The following is a 21,278-nucleotide window of genomic DNA, read 5'->3' on the forward strand; positions in this document are numbered from 1 at the left end:
GCTGTACTTTTTCTGTGAATAAACAAAAGACTTCAGTTTTCATTGCTGTTAAGCTGGCACCTTCCACAACATCAGATTCACATTAAAGAGGAAAAATGTTATTGAAGTTACTGCATTACAATCTCATTCATTAATAGGGGAAAAAAAACTTTGAAGAAACCATTACAAGAGAAAACATTGTAGTAAATCCAACTGCTGTATGGGATGATTATGAAATTATACTATAAGTAATAAAAGCTTATACTGTAGCAAAAAAATACTCTTTTGGATAGTGCTTTTGCAGTAAAATCCATACACAGCTAACAGATACATTCATACTGCCCTCTCGTGGTCTAAAAGTAATATTTCTAGCTGCACTACTGAATTGTTAATCTGAACCATCTATCTCCTAACTCTCCATGGTTAAGGTCACTATGCCCTCCCTTGACTTTTAGCCCTCTCAAATCCACTTGTCTTCTTGTATAGGATGCAGCCAATACCACTTTGTGGTCTGGCTTGCATTGATACTAGGAGACCAGTTTAATTCTCCTCTCTCCAGAGAGTCAAGGGCAGCACCTCCACAACACATCTAGTTTCTCTTGGCCCATTCAAAAGGTACATACACCCTGTGGTGATTCTAAATCCTTCCACAGGAAGTATATTGGATCACTGCATCAGCCCAGAGTATGGAATAGCAACTCCATAATTAAAGGTGTATAACCTATTACAATCCAACCCCTAGTAGTTACTCCAACATAGCTTTCTCAGGCCTGGTCTACACTGGGTGGGGGGAATCGATCTAAGTTACGCAGCTTCAGCTACATGAATAACATAGCTGAAGTCAACATACTTAGACCTACTCACCGTGGTGTCTTCACTTCGGTGAGTCGACTGCTGACGCTCCCCTGATGACTCCGCCTGTGCCTCTTGCGCCGGGGGAGTACAGGAGCCAACGGGAGAGCACTCAGGGGTCGATTTATCACATCTAGATTAGATGCGATAAATCGACCACCACCGGATCAATCGCTGCCCGCCGATCCGGCTGGTAGCGTAGACATACCCTTAGTTCCTATTAAAATGTCATTGTCTAACGGGACCAGTAAGAGGATTAAAGTGTCCAGAAAGCATTTTTCAGCATGTTAATAATAAGTAAACAAAAAGGCCTACATAATTACTCAGTAATATCAATGGCATCTTTATCATTAACTGTTGTCTCTTCCATAGAATTCATGACACTAATAGGGCCAACATGTCACATCAGTGAACATGTATGGTCACAAAAAAATTGCATTTGCTTATACATGTGTATTGTGGGTGAGACTGATCCTTCTGTGCATACAGCCTAAATAACGGGAATTTAGTAGCAGAACTAAGCTAGGGTTAATTAACAGGATGCCCATCCCATGCACTGGCTGTGCAGGAGACTCTCCATGACTCTATTCCTGGTGTAGGTTGGAATAGTTACCACTTTCCTCTTGCACTCACACAGGACTGAACTGAATGCACCCATCCATTTTTAATCTGCAGGTTTGACTGTGTTCAAGCACCTGCAGTTCTTCCATCCAGGAGTTTGTGACTGGTGTACATCATAATCAGCCAGCCTTCTTAAAACAAAAGTATTGTTCATTTAGCAGTAGTAACAAAATATTAAAGAAAAAGAATTTTAAAACAAGAAACATATGTCCATCTTACCTAAAGCCATACCATACTATGATGTGACTTAAGCAAGCCTAGCTTTGTCCAGACATCCCAGGAGAGTGCCCACACCTCAGTCTAATTTCCCAAAACAATTCCTCTCCCTGTCTTGAGAGAAAGTCCCTTATTAATTCTTCCAGAGTTCCTTTGTTTAGTATTCATAGGCTTTTTCCTGTCCCCGTCCAAACCAATTTTGTAGGTTGACTGGAGAGGAGGCAAAATCATGCAAATAGTCCTGCCATTATCCCTTAACAACTTTTAAGTGTTTGCTGACAGGTGGCTTATCTTGTGCCATTCTTTTCCTTCCTGCCTGTTTTTTCCAGATAGTCCCCTGTGAGTTAAATCAGTATCCTCATGCACAAAACAATGATTAGGACAACATACAGTATTCATGAATTATTACAGAGCTGCTTCTAATCCATTACTCCTATTCAGGGTTTAATTTGAGTCCCCTTCACGGGCAGAAGCCGTCCCCACAGCCACATCAATTCTTCTGAAGGGTTAAAGTGGTACTCATGTAACACTGAAAGCCTGGTGAAGGCCCTCTTAGGTGAGTGCATTTCACCTGGTGTGTGCTAACTGGGTAACTATGTAACACTGCATACTCCTTTGTGGGCTTTTTGTGGATACAATAGGTCTGGGTAGATTTATATAGTTTCCTGAAATGCAACCAAATTTGAAAACACGCCTTGTAGCGTTTCATCACTCTATTCTTATGTCCTGATTTTCCTCTATTTACATTTATATAATTTCCACAGAATAAATGAAACTGATTGAACGTTAAGGTTGCACTGCTAAGCATTCAAAAGTCTGACAATGCCAAAATTAAGTATACATTAAGATACAGTCTTAAACTGCAGGATCATGTGAGATACACCCTTTTAATATTTTTTCATTCTTACACTATAAAGTTATAATGCTACAGCAGATTTAATTTATTTTACACAATATAATCTTTTCTAATTAAATCTACTAGCCAGTGGGGGAGGCAGGACTGTGCTTCCACCCTGCTGCTTTGGAGATGGCATTGCAATTGGCATTATCCAGGAGCAGTCCATAAGTTCAAGGAAGCAGGGGAGTGTGGTGATGGTGGAGGGAGAGAGATGGACAAGGAGGAAGGCTTCCAGCACTCTTCCCCATCTACTGTACCTATACAGAGGCAGTAACAATATGCCCCTTAGTCTGTAGTATGTGATGTAAATACAGGAGGAAGTAGTCCCAAGGGGAGTGGATGAAAATGCAAAGTTTAGGCAAAGCTGTCAAAGGTGCATGTTAAATGAAATGTATCCCATGGATATCACCACCTCATGTGACATACACTCATAAGACAGTCCCATTCTTCATAACTGAACTAGTGTTGCTTTAATTATTTTCATTTTTATCCTTGTATCCGCTCATTGTTTTGCTTTTTCTTTGTTTCTATACTTCACAAGTGTTTTTAATTTCCAAAGGTTTCTTTTAAGGCTTTCAAACTCCCTGTATTGTGGTGAGACAGTTTTAAGGAATTTTATGTTATAAGCAAATCATTTAGGGATTCTTCCAAAGGAAGGGGGAGGGAGGGTGTACTCTGTGATCCCTTTGACAAGGGTTTGCAGTATTACAACATCAAAAGCGGGTGTTCAGTTTCCAGTGGCTTTTATTTCTTGACTAAAAGCATGTGGTTTAGGTGCATTTGTAAGATATCACATCTCTTTTGTCATTTTACAGACTCCTTGTCATTGAAAATACTGGAACTCAATTAAACTTCAAGGAGGATTCTTTTCAACTCTAACTGAAGACAACACATTATGATATTAAAAGGGATTCAAACGGAGCCATATTCATGGGGGAAGCTGGACAGACCTATATAGCTGGAACTCAGTCAGGTCTTGTTTTATTTTTCACAGCTTTCATCTGATTGAACAATTATGTTTTTGATTTTTTTTTTTAATTCTGTAAATGAACGGAGTGCTCATGAAAGTGAAGGATTAATAGCACTGGCAGGAGAGAGACATAGCATGACTAGGTATATAGAAGTTTCATCATACAGCTCTGCCAATGTTCCTCAGTACTGACCTGCTATTCCAGCCCTGGGTCTTTTCTGAACAGTTTGTCAGTTCTGCTGAATTGTAGCAAATAACATGGTGGGGGAGAAGTTTGCAATGTTGACAAATGGAACCTAGGATAAGACCTAAATCTTCAAATTCATTCACACTTTTACCTCACGCAGAGCACTCATAAGCTGCACTGAGGTGCTCATAAAAATTCACTCACATATAGCCACATTCTCTTTATACGCATAATTAACATTTCTTGCCAGACAAAAAGAAGCATGCTAATTTTTTGGCCATGAGCAACCTTTGTCAAGGTAGCTCACAAAACAACAATTGGGCCTTCAAGTCTGCTAGCAATGTGAGTGAAATAGATTAATCTTAATTCTGTTGCCCAAAGAGCTCTGGGGAAAAAGTAAGCAACCAAGTAGCCCTAGTTATTCCTACATACCTGGAACATCCAAGGTCCAGGTAGCCCATGTACGGAGGGGTCTTACACCGTGCAGGCATGCAGTCTTAATCAAGCTAGCCCAAAGAAAACTGTGCTTAAACAGAGGTTTACCCCTTCATAGCCCATCTTTTCCTCTTATGTGTCAAATTCTGTGGTCAAATTTCCATTGAAGTCACTAGGAGTTTTGCCTAAATAAGGACTGCAGGATTGTCAGAGGCTGAAGGTTTATTACTGAATCATAGAATTACAGACTTTAAGGTCAGAAGGGATCATTATGATCATCTCGTCTCACCTCCTGCACAACGCAGGCCACAGAATCTCATCCACCCACTCCTGTATCAAACCTGTGTCTGAGCCATTGAAGTCCTCAAATCATGGTTTAAAGACTTCAAGGTGCAGAGAATCTTCCAGCAAGTGACCTGTGCCCCATGCTGCAGAGGAAGGCGAAAAACCTCCAGGGCCTCTGCCAATCTGCCCTGGAGGAAAATTCCTTCCCGGCCCAAATATGGTGATCAGCTAAACCCTGAGCATGTGGACAAGACTCACCAGCCAGACACCCAGGAAAGAATTCTCTGTAGTTACTCAGATCCCACACCATGTAACATCCCATCACAGGTCATTGGGCATATTTACCGCTAATAGTCAAAGACCAATTAATTGCCAAAATTAGGCTATCCCATTATAACTACTGATCCCTAGGGGAGCAACCACAGAGGGGGACATGACACACTTTGCCAGTCAGTCACACACCTCTGTTAGAGAGCAGGACTCCCAAGTTCTAATCCTGGTTCAGGGAGGGTAGCATTGCCCCGTGGTTAGCGCAGCAGCGGCCAAGCAGTGTGGCCAAGCCGCTGAGAGCTGCCCCCTGGCTCCAGCTCTGCCAGAAGTGCCGTTGTGCAGCCTCTCAGTGCCTCATCAGTAAGACGGATGCAACTGCCCTTGCACAGGGTCTGAGGCCTCGCTCAGTGCAAGTGTTTCATAACAGTCAATTTTACAGAAATAGCATGTCATCACAAATCCAGGGTTATGATTTCACAGCAGGTGCCAAAAGAAGGAACGTGGGGCTCCAAGGAGAGAAGTCCTAAGACAAACAAAATATCTAAATGGCAAAGTCAAATAAAGCTTGTGCAAAGGTGATTTTCTGAAAGCAAGAAAGTCCCTCTTTGAAATATCATGGGGTCAATCATGGATTTATTTCAAAAATTTGAATCAGGATAAATGCTACCTGAATGAAGTCTGAGATTTCACTGAGTCTCCTAAATAGAGAAATAAAACTACTTTATGCAACACTTAAAGTAATAACAGTAAAAATTGTTGTGGGCTGTGCATTCATGAGTGGTCTTCAGTACACTACACCAGAAGAAACTACTTTACAATTCCACATTCTAGATTTATTCCCCTACATTAAAGTTTTTTCCTAGTCTAAATAATTTTTTTGTCAGCCAAGTAATTTCTATTGATATTTCTAGTAATTATAGGAGTCCTAAAATACTGAGCAAAACTATTAATAAAAAAGTTAATTTCAGCCAACACAGCCATTTAGTAAAAGCAGGCCATGCTACAATACAGTGTATCCAAGCAGTGATTGAGAGAGTTAGAGGGGCAACACACTCAACCAAACAAGTGCTTTGTATCACTGTAGAGAGAATTCCTTTGGACAAGTCGGGAGTGTTAACCAAACCTTCAACCCTTTTTATTCATAAAGAGAGTTGGTATGATTCAATTCTTTTGAGGTAAAGAAGATAAAAGAGGAGCAGGGACTCTTTGCATCTGAAGTCCAGCCCAACCCCAGAAAAAAATCTTTAAGTTTAGCCCTAAGCACTAACTCTTTAAAGGTGACCACATTATATCCAAGCTACATTTAATTCAGGATAAATTAGTATAGTTTGCAAACGTGTTACACCTGTTTTGCAGGAGATCGGAACAAGGACCAGTCTTGAAAATACTTAGAAAAGCTATAATACTTCCTAGTAAATGATAAGGCTTTGTCAGACAAGGAACTGTTAGGATGCTCACTTGACAAAGCTGCCACCCATTTAACTTTTACAAGTCTCTTAAGAGTGGACAGAATAGCTCAAAATGGAAAACTATTATTCTGAAATAATGGCTGCTTAGAGGTCCCTCCTATCATTAGCAGCAATTACTCCATACAAGGGGGGAGTAGGTTGGAGGTTTTTAAAATGTGGAATAATGTTTTTATTAATAAATCAAAAGTTATCAGGTAGCAACATTTGTGAATTAAAGAACTGAATTACTTGTGCCTGAAGAAAGCTGTAAACATCTATTGGAGACGGGAGGACAGCTCCACAGCATGTTAATTTTCCAGATGGAGTCCTCCCAATCTTACCCACCTCCAAAAGAAAAGGGAGTTTGTAGCATTCAGAGCAATCCTGAAACCACTAAAATATCAGCAATGAAAAGCAACACCTTTATGGAGAGTTAACAATCTGACTAATGTCTCACTTGTACAGACTGAGTTCTAGTTCCAATCTACATTTAATAATAATCAAAACAAATTTTACACGTCTTCATCCCTAGGCACTCTGATATCCTTAGGCATTTGTCATTTGAAACATGTATTGCTCACCAATTTATGAGTGTTTCTAAGCTGCACTGCACAACCACTCCTTGGTAAGAATTTTTATTTTATTTTACATTGCAGTAGTCTATAAAGTTTAAAGAAACTTAGCATTTGTTTAAGCAATGGAGAAGGAATAGCAAATAACAGAAAACATACAAACCTCTGATTGTACATGCCCCGGAAGTTGTAATTTGCTCTATAGTTTGGGATTGGCTTTGGATCTAGTGGCCTGTAGATGGCAGGCTCTCCCCTTTTCATAGCCAGACCATTCAGTTCCACTGTTGGAGTTATACTGCCTGTAAAAAATAAGACTACATGTAAGACTCTTCAATAGTAAAGCATGTTAAAACCATACATACAGTGTTTGGGGGCGAAGGGAGAGGAGGGGGGGGGGGAAGAAAGGCTGTAAAACAGATGTTGATTTTCCTACTAAACTAAAAAAGCAGTGACTAAAAAGTTGCATCAAATTGCAGTATAAAATTGGGGTAAAGATCCAGTTTTAATCACTTAATGTCAACAAGCACTTAAATTGACATCTTCATGTATTCTCTTGGAATTTGGGCAGACAACTCTGCCCAAATGAGATTACTATGATTAGATTGTTCAAAGCTGACTAACCAATCTCAAGAATGCCTTTAAAATACTATGAAACTTTCTGAAATTAGTACTGGTAAAAGAATCACGTCTCTTTCCACTGGATGCCATTAAATAAAATGATGAAAACCAAAAATCTCTTATACAAAAAGTTTACAGCTATTGAAACAAGATAGCAGTCGCACAGATTACTGTAGTCATTTAATAACAATTTGATAGAAGTCAGAACTAAATGATCTAGTTTCAAGAGAGGTTAAACCTATGACTAAAATTAAAATTAAAAACGTAAATTTTAATAACTTATTAACTGGAGACTAAATTCATTAAAATGTAGTGCTACTACAGCCATCTCCTGGCCAAAGACTGCAAAATAGTAAACAAACAACTACCTTTGTGTGTGTAATTATTTATTCTCCAAAATTTCAAATGAGGCTCCAATAATCATAAAATGCCCTATTTAAAAAGCAAAACCATTAGAAGAGTCAAATCATTTAATATAACTGCCTTGTTATTTACTTCAGGGGAAATCTAACTGGCAAATTATAAACCAAAGTGTGTCCCACTTCTACTGCGAGAAGAAAAATCCAAACTGAGTTTAAATAGGTGTATTCCATTATCTAAAATTATAATCAGATGTGTGCACTAATCCAGCCCAGAAGAACAATAATTATTATAATAATAAACCAGTTATTCAGGTTTTATGTGCCAATGCTGCAGGTTTTATGCAGTACTCAGGCTAAACTACCATTAACCACAATTTTCCTCAAATGAAGGACTACAAGGACTGCAGAATTGGACTTCACGGGACTATGAATTCAGCTAAACAATAAAAATACAGGTAGTCACTAGATCAGAAGATACCTGTGCTTTGAAAGAAAAGGTCTTAAAGAAAGATGACAGCGTCACACGAATGCCTGTATATTCAATCAATTTTTCAGCTTTAAGGGAAATTCTTCTTACAGGCAGTCCTCGGACTTATGACACTATTGGTTCCTGAAAATTGTGTCGTAAGTCAAAAAGTCGTAACTCAGAACCGCAATCCGGTCCACTGAGGACCAAGCGTCAAAGTTGAAACCAAGTGTTGTAAGTCAAATCAGGGTATCAATTCAGAAACGTCGTAAATGCCGTTTGTTGTAAGTCGAATGTCGTAAAGTCGAGGACTCCCTGCATTATTTTTTCTGTTATATACTTTTCAATTAAAAATATAAAAAGAGGGCTAGTCCAAAACTCCTATCACCTGTATAACATGCTGCCACTCCAAGAGACAAATCCAAGGCCCTTCTTCCTCAGGGTCCTGCACCTGCTTCCACTGTACTAAACAGAAGAAGTCCCATTGACTTCAGCAGAAACAGGATCAAGCCCCTAGCCAGCAGGGTCTGGAAGAATTATAGGAGTAATATGCTCAGCCCTAAGGGAGTGGAGATGGGAAAGAAAACCCTACATCATTTACAAATGATCCCTTCAAGACTAGGTTCAGGCCACTATTGATGGGATCTGGAGAAAGGTTTGTCCAGACCTCCTCAGTCAGACAGACCCTTAGTGCAAAGTGAATCCTTCTGAAAGTGGTTGAGAGAAAGTAATGAGGAAAAATTGTAAAACAAATAAAGGGATCTTTTTACATTTCATTAACTACTATTTTATCAAACAAGAATAAGTCATTGAGATGTGACTGAGATTCATAAGCACTGAGCAATGCATTTCCTGCGTCTGTATTTTATTTTCTCAGGTACATCAGAATATGTTGCATGCAGTGTGCAACATGCAAGTAACATCTCCAGATGAAGGTCACATGACTCCACAAATGTCATTCTGATTAACTGAATAATAAAGTATGCAGAACTGGCTGGAAAAAATAATTTAGGTTGCTACAAAGGAAAATCTATTAGTCAGGGAATTATGTACTGGAGTTTTTGTGCCAAATTCTGCCCTGATTTCTACTTTCACCTTCAGTGGCACTGAAGTAAGTCAGGTAGAATTTGGCCCTTTCCCTGAAAAGCCAGTTTGCCAGCTTCAATATTCTTACTAATGTAAAAATGGTCAGTTCAATCTTGTTACTTTTGTGCTTGGTTACTGTTGACCACATAAACTGGCTTGTACCTTCAGAGGTGAGTCTTGCAGAAGTAAATGTATTCACGTGCAGTTCAACAGCTTCTGCTACAGCAGATAAAAAGAATTACCATGCATACTCACTGTAAGATTCTTAATTATATATTACCTTATCTTCCAGCTCTATTTATGCCTACTTTAAAACACTCTATAAACCGCTATAAAGCATCTAAACCTGATGTTCCATGACAAACAAGAAGATTCATTATTTGGAGGGAAACGAATAGGCAACACACCTGGGTTATTATTAATGTTATTTTTGGGTGGTCTGGGAGTTGGTTTGGGAAGGTTCGTTTTGTTCAAAGCTTTGCTAGCAGCAGCATGTTGAGCCTTTTTAATACTGCTCCCTTCCGCTTCCCATGTCTGCTCTCCAAGATTCAGCTGCACTGTGAACATCTTCAAAAATATAAAGAACAGGTAAATAATGGCAAGACTGTCACCAAGGTGAGTTAGAACAATATATGTGAAACACTACCCAGATGGAGAGGAACTGCGTTCCTTTATTTGTTGTGATACTTTGGGCCAAATTCTGTTCTCAGATGTATGTATAGGGTTCCCATTGAAGTCACTAGGCAACATTTGGCCTTTAAATGTAAAAATAAATCACATAGCATCACACCAGCAATCACAAAAAGTAACTAAATATCAGCCTGATATTCTTGGAGGGATATACAAATTAAATTTAAGAGCCTGATTCTTTCAGTCTTGCATCTGTATGGTCACTTACATCAGTGAGAAGTGGGTATAAAAGTTTACCAAATGAAAATAGTATCATTTTTACCCATTTTGTATGGGTGTAAATGACTATAAAGCTTCAAGAGAGTAGAGAATCAGGCCTGAAGATTTTTACCCAATGAGAGTCATACAATATTTTTTCTAACCAAATTTTTCTTCAAAAAAATAAAGCACATACACACAAAGCAAAAGCCCCGGCAACCAAGGGATCTGTTCAACAGTATAAAGTATAAAAAAATTGTGTTGTCCTAAATTAATTTTGTTTCTTTAACATGAGCTCTATAATGCAGACTAGGAACTGAAAAAACTCAGATTTAACAAAGTTGGCTATTGACTCAACTCTAAAAACTTAAAAATCAATAGCAAAGAACAATCTCAAGCAAACAATTCATCACAGAGTAATAACCAAGCATTATAAAGTGTGAAAAAGAAATTCTAAAATGTATTTAAAATATTAGGAAGTATCTCTATCATAAGCATATAATAATTGCGCCATTTACATTTATGCAGTTTAAATTGAAAATGCAGCTTTCTCGTAACACTCCACAAGGGAGGGTAGAAAAACAAATGAATTAATTTTCTTTCAAATATCAAAGTATTTGAAAAAGTATTAATCCAGATTCTAATCTCACATGCACATGGTACATTACAGCTTGCCTTGACAAACATACTGCTATACATTTTGGAGATCCACAGAAATATATACACGAGACTAACAGGTGAAATTAAATCTTTTATTTAGTTGTTCTGTCCATCTGGGTTTTTTTTTTTAAGTGAATTAAATGTGCTAGATCAGGAGCCACAAATTTAGAGCTGGGTGCAACAAGGTGGGCTCAAAATGTGCATGCACATGCCACACCCCAAAATATTTGCATATGAACATGCAAACTGGGTAACTGTCTGCTTAAAAACTAGTTCTATATTGCACATGACTGTACAAATGCATATTGAATTTGTGAATATATATCTTTCTCTTAAGCTCAGCTTTGAAAATTTGGCCATGTATGTCCCTGAGAATTTTAGCCCAGGAACCAGGATTACAGTTCATATCACTAATTAACATCTCATTTATCTCAGGGTATGTCTATACTACCTCCTGGATCGGCGGGCAGTGATCAATCCAGCAGGGGTTAATTTATTGCGTCTAGTCTAGACGTGATAAATTGACCCCCACGCGCTCTCCCGTCAACTCCTGTACTCCATCGACGCGAGAGGCACAGGCAGAGTCGATGGGGGAGTGTCAGCAGTCGACTCACCGCAGTTAAGACACCGCGGTGAGTAGATCTAAGTACGTCCACTTCAGCTATGTTATTCACGTAGATGAAGTTGCGTAACTTAGATCAATTTCCCACCCACCCCCCAGTGTAGACCAGGCCTCAGTTATACTCACAACTGCTTGGGAAAAAAAGGAAAAACATCCTTCATTAACTTGAATTCTATCAAATACAGATAATATCAGAGTACTAACCTAGGCATAAAACCTTGATATATTTATTTTAAGAGAATAGCTATTCAATCAATGAACAAATTGTTTACATAAATTATTGCCAATAGAACTGAAATCTTATTTCTGGATCGAGAGTTAAAATATTTGTATTATACAAGAATGTACCAATATAATGTTTCTGTGGAAGAAGCAGATTCTCACATTTCTATGAAAATACGAATGATAAAGGTCTTCTATCTAATCTATATATCCATCTCATCTCTCTCTCCCTAGCACAGTGTGTTAAGATACAAGATTTCAAGATAATAAATACTAAATAAATAAATAATAATGGTATGCTCAGTTGATTTCCATAGCTAGAGAACTGACTTTCTCACTCAGTATGTTTTAGCCTGATAGAAGTCTCCTGCAAAGAACGAGAAAGAGGTGGAAATTTAATTAAAGAGATCAAATTGGCCAAAAACATTTCAAAAAGGCTCAAATAATCAATTAAAGGCTTGGAGACTGGAGGTCCCAGAAGCCCAAGGCTTTGCTATGGTTTGATATGCATTATGGATAATTTTCTGGGGATGTTTTTATTCCTTATATCTAACTTAATTACATTATAGCAAAACCTAGGCTTGGTCTACACTAACCCCCCAAATCGAACTAAGGTACGCAACTTCAGCTACGTGAATAACGTAGCTGAAGTTCGAAGTACCTTAGTTCGATCTTACCTCGGTCCACACGCGGCAGGCAGGCTCCCCCGTTGACTCCGCGGTACTCCTCTCGTCTAGCTGGAGTACCGCAGTCGACGGCGAGCACTTCCGGGTTCGACTTATCGCATCCAGACAAGACGCGATAAGTCGAACCCAGAAGTTCGATTGCCAGCCGCCGAACTAGCAGCTGGGTATAGACGTACCCCTAGAAATGCAACACTTGTCATGATTTGTCCCCTTTCGCTCCACTTCTCTTTCCTCTGTATGAAGAGCTTTTCCTTCTCCTTCCTGATCCTGCAACGTGTGGAGTCTCTCAATTCCCTCCCATTCCTTTGCACTCCTGTCTAATCTGTTTTGCCTTTTTTTTTTTTTTAAATTAGTTTATCTCCTAAAACTCACTGACATAGAAGCACAGAACTAGTGGCCAATTTGACAACCCATCTGAGAACAATACCCTCCAAAAACACAGTTTGGGCTCATGCAGGGTCTCTGTCTTGCCTATGCTCAAAAATGTTTGTATAGAGGGCACAGTTTCCACTCACACACTGATCAGACCCTCTGGAAGGGCAACCTCTAGCAATTGTAATTTACTGCAGGTGAGTTCCTTCTTTCTGTGGAGCACCATTGTTATTTGCCTCTTTATATTTGATCACAACTGTTAACACTTACTTGCCAGAAAAAGAAAACCACAAAGGAAAACAAAGAGTTTACTGGCACCGATGTCTGTCATACAGACTGCCTGCATTATAGTCTCTGAAATTTATGAAAACCATTAGAGAAGGGAGCAAAATATATGCAACAGGAAAGTAGCCCTTGACACACTGTGTCCAGGCAGTCGCATGGGAGAGAGCAGCAGCAGTTCATGCCTTTAGGGTGTACGTTTTTTCGGACAGAGACTTTGCTTTGTTTAGCATATTTTACCCGTTGTAGAGCACCATGTTCAGTAATAGAAATAAACACACAACAGCTACTATAACAGTATCATAATAACAACTTCTATGTAAATGTTTTCTGTGGGCCAAAGCATTGCAACTATGTCTGATCTTATTAACATCACCCTTGTTCTTCCTCACACTCACCCCTTCTTTATTTGTTACTTGTTGGGTCATTTTTAAATTAGACTGTAAGCTTTTCTGGGCAGGAACCTAGTCTTTTTATAACCATACGTCCTGTAAAGCACCTGGCACTCTTCCAGGGACAGTAAACATAATTAATAATTATAACAAAATATACATGCAACAGTGAACAGAGCTAAGCATCAAGAAAAAGTTGTATACTTGCCTATTTGCTCAGATGAGCTTCTAAAACTCAGTTTCCTAGCTCTACATAGGAAGCATCCAACAATTTTAAGACATTAGCCTCTAAGGGGCCAAATTAGGAAACCCCACAAAAGCACTGCTGACAAAAGTCAGAAATCTAATAGAGGCCCCAAGGTATTTCATTAGCAGTAATTTTCACATAGATGATAAAACGTACATATCTGCATTAAAACCAAAGTGGACTATTCTGCATCCTGCTGTGTTTCCAACATGCAGAAGTGAGATTATAAATCTAAAGTAACACAAATCCCTTGATTATTGATGAATGTTCAGGGAAGATACAGGCAAAATGAACCTTCCTGTATGCACCTAACATTTCATAGATATACCTATCTCATAGAACTGGAAGGCACCTTGAAAGGTCATCAAGTCCAGTCCCCTGCCTACACTAGCAGGACCAATTTTTTTTTGCCCCAGAGATCCCTAAATGGCCCCCTCAAGGATTGAACTCACAACCCTGGGTTTAGCAGGCCAATGCTCAAACCACTGAGCTATCCCTCCCTCTATGGCATAGTCACTGAACAATGGTAACATAAGTAAACAGGAGAACCAGCAATGGAAGGGTTAATGAAAGAATCATTACATGTAACCTGAGAAAAATAGAGCCAAAAGCCCAATCCTGCAAGGTCCTGGGTGCCTTAGTAGTAAGCATGGAATACTTTCCTCTCCCACTGATTTTGATAGACACTGTTGCCATGACCCTTGTGCTGTCATTTATACCACTGCAAAGTGGGTGCAAAACATTGCCAAACCAGAATGGTAGTGTTTTACAACCACTTTGCACTGGTTACAATGCAAGGTGCAGCATCAGGAGGGCACATACAGAACTTCTCAGGAGAGGCTAAGCAACTTGCAGAAGGCTGGATGTTATTAACAAGAACTTTGCTCAGCTGCTCTGCTCTGAAGATGCAGAAGGTTCTCTAATATAAAATCTCATTTTTGCTCTCTCAAGCAAAAATTTTTAGTCATCTTTCTTGTGAGTCTGCCCTAAAGAGGGAAGAAATTTGAGAACTCTTTCATGTAAATATGATCCTTTAGGTCCACTGCCATCTGAATCCACCCTGACATATTCTCACAGATCACAGTTGACTATCAAAACAGGATGTGAGACTAGACAAGGACGCTAAGTACTTTAACACCACTGTGAGCCTTAAAGACCCATTGAAACTGTGGACTACACAAGGTTTAAAGGAAAATACTGTGATACTTTGTGCTTTAAAACACAGATATAATCAGAAGATTTGCTATCCATATAACCAACTTTATGTAGACTAAATAAAACCGATTAACACAAAACAAAATGGGAAAAGACTAGCCCAGCAGTCTGTTAACAGTGGGTCTGCACTGCCCTGAAAGGGATCCATGTGCAATTGTCAGAAGCAGACTGCTAGGGTCCTGGAGGGGAAGGAGTGCTTTGTGCAGCTCAGCAGCGAACCCGGCAATGAATGATAAAGAAAGGGTGTTGATGGATTCTGAAGAGACCTTTAAGAGAAAAAGATGAAGGCCAAGAAGTATGATCTCAAGGGTCAGAGGATAAGTAAGGCAGAAGGCGATGATGAAAAGATCCTCAGGCTCCAAGAGCGATACAGAAGAACTTCCTAAAAAGCATAACAAAAACAAAGCAAAACAAAACCCCAACACTATAAACTTGATTGTGTTTGACAAGTTATCTGTTCATAACTTAAGGTATGCCTCATAACCTGGAACTGTAACCTTACCTTGGCATGAGCAGGCCCTCTTTCATTCAGAAGCTTATACAGGGGTTGAACTCTATTGAAACGGGCTAACTCATTTACCAGACACATTGGAGTTTTCTCTTTGGGGTTTGCCATGTTATCTTGGAGAGGAGCTGTAAATAAAGAGTCTGTAAAGTTTTTGTGGAGAAATGTACTCTTCACAACTTTGCAAAACTTTGCAAAAGAAGTGGTATGTTTAAAAAAGAAAAATACTCTGGCTAAAAAAAACCTCATAATATGCTAAAAATATGAGATTGTGTTAATGCCAACAAAACTGCACTTTGATAATACAATGTTTAAATACCATTTACACATTTATAATTTGAGAACATGTCTTTTATTGTGACCATTTCAATTACTTGCAATACAAAAAATCTTTCTAATAAGGAAGACAGCGTAGATGGACGTTTATATATTTTAACTTGTATGTTATACCATGTCCCTGAAAATTCCATTCTGCTCTGTATTCATTATTGGAGTTAGTTGTTCTTTCAGTGTAATTTCTAAACACTAACATAGAAGACAAAGAACTGATGAACACCTATGGTCCCATGCTTGTTTCTCCTCATTCTTCCCAACATTCTTTCAGACCTCTCAGCTACTACTAGTGTCCTTGTGGGTATCTTCCCAACTTCGTTCCTTCAACAATGTTGCAGATTCTGTTGTTTTCCTAAACCCAGATTGTTTATGTACTATATGTTTCTTTAATGTCTTTATCCTCCTGCTATTTCTTTCTTTCATCTTTGTATCTATCCCCAACACAAACCTGCCCTTCTGACTTACTTTGGGGTAACACTTCACTGTATTTTATACCCAATTGAGAACAAGAACTATAGCAGTTATTAGGTTATAAAGGAAATGCCATTTTCTGCCAAATAGACTGAAGACATTTTGTTCTAGGGAAGGAAAATGCACTTAGATAACTTCCTGCTGTACTAAAACTTCATTATAAAAGATTCACGTAGGATGTGGCAGAATAGTTTATTTTTTTCTGGGCTTCCATATCTCTAAACAATGCTCTATCATAAATCAGAATTCAACTAAAGAAACTAAATTCTGTAAACAGCATTAGAAACCAAAACATTTTTCTACAGAATTTTGTTTCTTTAGTTTTATTTTCTTTAGGACCTCATCCATTTATATTAAAAACTCATCAAGTGGATTCCCTTGCAAAATAAAAATAAGTATTCTAAGCAAAACATCTCCTTACCTGGTAAGTTGCTAGTAGGTGCAGAATCCACAAGACCAGCTGTTGGACTGTTACAGCTGGCAACTGATTCTGAAATAGATCCATTCATTGAGGCCTGTAGACCCAATGAACTTGCATTTGTTACTGATGGGAGTAGCACCGGAGGGGGAAGGGTAGGTCCAGAGAGGTTTGCTGCGGTCTGCATTTTAACTTGTGCCATTGTCTATCACTGCAATAAACAAAGATTTATAAGCAGAGTGCCTTCAGATTTTTGAAAGCCAAAATGGAAGTATTGATATCAATACTACTTTATATTACTTTCATGCAAGGCTTTTTGCAAACATTAATGAATGAAGCCTCACAACACCCCTGTGAAGAAGGGAAGAATTACTATCCCCGTTTTACAGATAAGGAAACTGGGGCACAGAGAGGCTAAGTGACTTACACAAAGCCATATAGCAAGACTATCCCAGAGCCAAGAATACAATCCAAGTTTCCTAGAAAACACGGGGGGCAACAAGTGGGGAGAGGGAACAGAACAGACAGATAGCTGGATGGGATGGAATCTCTTCACTTCCCCGGGATGGAGAATGGCAGAGCTCATCAGTGGCCGTGGGAGAGGGGGGAAAAGTTCCACATTACAACCCCCACCATGGTATAGCGAGCAGCTAAGCTGAGAAGTGGGATGAGGGAGATGTCTCTACTCTCCAGGCAGGGAGCACTCCCATGCACATCCACACAAGTTGCAGGGAGAAAATCCTAGTGCCTGTTCTGTGTTGTTATCATTCCTATGCACACTTTACTGCTTCTATGACCAGCTAAGTTCCCTTTAAACTGCACGGCCACATGGCAGCCTATTAAGCACCGCACAGGCGCTCAGGGTTGCGGTGGGAAGAGATGCCTCACCCCAGCCACAGACCTGCCGTGGCCGGAGTAGAGGCACCCCTCCCCCAACCCCAACCGGCGCTGCTGCGGCTGGGCGAGAGGCACCCTTCTTCCGGCCCCAACCCAACCCTGGACCTCCCGCGGCCGGGGGAGAGGGGCCTATCCCGCGGCCGGGGGAGAGGGGCCTATCCCGCGGCCGGGGGAGAGGGGCCTATCCCGCGGCCGGGGGAGAGGGGCCTATCCCGCGGCCGGGGGAGAGGGGCCTATCCCGCGGCCGGGGGAGAGGGGCCTATCCCGCGGCCGGGGGAGAGGGGCCTATCCCGCGGCCGGGGGAGAGGGGCCTGGAGCTGTTGCGGCTGGGAAAGGTGTCCCCCTCCCCCTCCCAGCCCAGTTGCTGCTGCAGGGAGAAAGAGCTGGTGGCAGTCCTCTCTCCCCACTGTAGCCCCAGGGCAGCCTGCACCCCAAATCTCTCATCCCCATCCAGAGTCCTCACCCCCCACACCCCAACCCTCTGCCCCAGCCCTGAACCCCCTCCCACACTCCGAACCCTTAGGCCCACCCTCGCCACACATCACCTCCATATTGGTGCACATAAAATTCATACCGCACATGCATGGGAAAAATTAGAGGGAACACTGGTGACCACATAAACATTGGCAGGAGAAAGAATAACTTCAAAATGTTTGGAAAGCTGCAGTGGAAGATGAACTTCCCAATACAGTAATTTTTAGAAATTCACCAATTAAATAATTCAAGTTAACAGTATCTCTTTAGGTTCCAAGCATTAACAGATTATTAAAGATAACCGTGAAGAAAGGAAAGTCTGAAACAATTGCTCTGAAAGAAGTGTGCACTGACTCCTTCTTCTCAGACTCTGAAGCCTAGTGATGACAGTTTAAATAAAGCCATCCAGCACTATAGATTCATTTATTCCAAGGCCAGAAGGGACCACAGTAATCATCTAGCCTAACCTCCTGTATGACACAGGCCATAAAACTTCCCCAAAATAATTCCTACAGCATATCTTTTAGAAAAACATCCAATCTTGATTTTAAAATTGTCAGTAATGGAGAATCCACTGTAATCCTTGGTAAAATATTCCAATGATTAATTATTCTCACTTTTAAACAATTATACTTTATTTCCTGTCTGAATGTAGCTAACTTCAACATCCAGCCATTGGATCATGTTATACCTTTCTCTGCTAGACTGAAGAGTCCATCATTAAATATTTGTTTCTCAGATAGGTACTTACAGATTGTAAACAAGTCACCCCTTAACCTTCTCTTTGTTAAGATATATTGAGTTCCTTGAATCTATCACTATAAAGCACGTTTTCTAATCCTTTAATCATTCTTGTGGCTCTTCTCTGAACCCTCACCAATTTATCAACATCCTTCTTGAATTGAGGACACCAGAATTGGACACAGTATTACAACAGCAGTCATACCAGTGCCAAATACAGAGGTAAAATAACCAGTCTACTCCTACTCCAGATTCCCCGTTTATGCACCCGATTGCATTCGCTCTTTTGGCCACATCACCACACTGGGAGCTCACATTCAGTTACCACACACCTCAAATCTTTTCCAGAGGCACTACTTCCCGGGATAGAGTCACCCACTCTGTAAGTATAGCCAACATTCTTTGTTTCTTGATATATACAATTATGTTTAGTCATAGTAAAACGTATATGGTTTGCTTGTGCCCAGCTTAACAAGTAATCTGGTGGTTTGTCCTCTTTATTATTTACCATTCCCTCAATTTTTGTGCAAACTTTATCAACGATGATTTTATGTTTTGTTCCAGGTCATTAATAGAAATATTAAATATTGTAGAGCTAAGAACCAATCCCTTCAGGATCCCACTAGAAACATGCCATTCAATGATGATTCCCTGTTTACAATTAAACTTTGAAACCTATCAATTAGCCAGCTTCTAATCCATGTAGTGTGTGCCATGTTATTTTTTATGTTTTTCTTGTTTTTTAATCAAAATGTCATGCAGTAATGTCAAATGCCTTATCAGAAGTCTAAGTAAATTACATCAATACTATTACCTTTATCACCAAACTTGTAATCTCATAAAAAAAGGATATCAAATTAGTTTGACAGTATCTATTTTCCATAAATCCATGTTGATTGGTATTAACTACATTATGCTCTTTTAATTCTTTATTAATCAAGTCCCATATCTGCTGCTCCATTATCTTGCCTGGGACTGATGTCAGATTGATAGACCTATAAATTACCCAGGTCATCTCGGTTACCCATTTTAAAGATTGGCACATTATTCTTTCTTTCAGTTTTCTGGAACTTCCCCAATATTCCAAGACATTGAAAATCAACATTAATAGTCCAGTAAGCTCCTCAGCCAACTATTTTAAAACTCTGGCATGCAAGATATCTGGACCTGCTGATCTTAGTATGTCTATCTTTAATAAATGTTGAGAGTTATTAAAGTTAGCTAGTTAAACATCCTCCTGAGATACTAGTGGAATGAAATAATTTTATTGTATGCTATGACATCATCATCTGTTTTCTTCCCAAATACTGAACAGAAATATTTATTGAAAACTTCTGCCTTTTCTGCATTATTATTGCTAATTCTACCATTTCCATCTAGTGATGGACCGATATCATTGCTAAGATTCTTTTGTTCCTAATATACTTTAAAACTTCTTTTTGTTGTCCTTAACGCTACTGGTCATAGATTTCAATTTGTGCCCTTTGGCTTCCCTTATCAATTTTCTACAATTCCTAGCTTCTGATTTATATTCATTGCTATCAACTTTCCCTTTCTTCCATTTGTTTATTTACACACACACACTTTTTTAATAGCTGCCTTCACTTGCTCTCTAAACCTGGAACTGTTTTTTTAACCAATACAGCCTTCTTCCTCAGTTGTAAGATTGTGGCTTTTAGGGCATCTAATAGTGTTCTTAAACAATTCCCAATTATCATTAACCCTTTTCTCATTAAATTCTTCCCCAGCTGATTTGGCTCATAATTGCTTTCAGCTTTGTGAAAGTGGCCCTTTTAAAGCACCAAGTATATCTATCACTGGTCTGGACTTTATTCTGTTTGCACATTGTAAATGTGATCAAGTCATTATCACTTGTACCTAAGTTACCATTAATTTTTAGTTCTCTGATCAGTTCTTTTTCTCTCAAGATGAGGTCTAATATAGAATTCCCCTGTGAGGGATGCAACACTTTTTGAATTAGGTAATTGTCATCTACAATATTTAAAATGTCCAAGGATGTTTTAGTACTAGCAGCATGAGACCTCCAGCATATGACAGCCGAATTGAAGTTCCCCATGATCACACAGCTTTCATTCCTACACAAGCAGCTGCTCATCCTGTTCTCTGGTATGATTTAGTGGTCTTAACATAAAACAGAAGATGGGCTATTAATTGGTGTATCTGTCAAGACAAATAAGTCTTGCAGTGCTTGTCCCCCTTTAATCAGAGGTCTGTGAGGTGGATGGGTGGTTTGAATCCTTCCTGTAGTTGAGGAAGTGGCAGGGGAGCCCAGGTCTGCCGATTCCACTGGGCTCTAACTAGGGCCCTAGGAGGATCAACAGTGTCTGGCTCCCGAAAGTGCCCTCCGAGTTATCCTCCTTGGGGCACCCCCTCCTGTTCTTTCTCTCTCCCAGCTTCCAGTCCAAGATAAGGTGAAAAGAAAAAGAAAAAAAAGGCAACCAACCAAACTGTCAGCTCCAACCAGGCTCAGCATATAGTCTTATTCCCTCAGGGAGGCTTCTCCAGCACCCTTGTCAGGACCCTTCAGGGTAGATCTGTCCTCCTCTCCCACACCTTCCTCTTTCTGA

The 21,278-nt window shown here is 39.8% G+C and overlaps 1 protein-coding gene across 30 annotated transcripts in view; it reads right to left on the reverse strand.

Moving 5' to 3' along the window:
• Nucleotides 1-21,278, reverse strand: part of STAU2 (staufen double-stranded RNA binding protein 2) — a 226,220-nt gene that overhangs the window by 193,467 nt on the left and 11,475 nt on the right. For 13 of the 30 annotated variants that reach the window (XR_010598909.1, XR_010598908.1, XM_065585754.1 and 10 more), the window contains exons 2-6: nt 16,582-16,789; nt 15,354-15,484; nt 9,673-9,832; nt 9,428-9,484; nt 6,897-7,032 (exon numbers count right to left, since the gene is read on the reverse strand). Coding sequence is in view for 28 of the 30 variants with exons in the window: in XM_065585754.1 (XP_065441826.1) it covers nt 6,897-7,032; nt 9,428-9,484; nt 9,673-9,832; nt 15,354-15,484; nt 16,582-16,780 (683 nt within the window). In the remaining 2 variants the exon portion in view is untranslated. The remainder of the gene's footprint in view (nt 1-6,896; nt 7,033-9,427; nt 9,485-9,672; nt 9,833-15,353; nt 15,485-16,581; nt 16,790-21,278) is intronic. The other 17 variants (XM_065585758.1, XM_065585755.1, XM_065585751.1 and 14 more) reach the window with 8 other exon arrangements.

This window comes from Chrysemys picta, chromosome 2 (genome assembly GCF_011386835.1).
Source record: "Chrysemys picta bellii isolate R12L10 chromosome 2, ASM1138683v2, whole genome shotgun sequence".
Taxonomy (NCBI): Eukaryota; Metazoa; Chordata; order Testudines; family Emydidae; genus Chrysemys; species Chrysemys picta.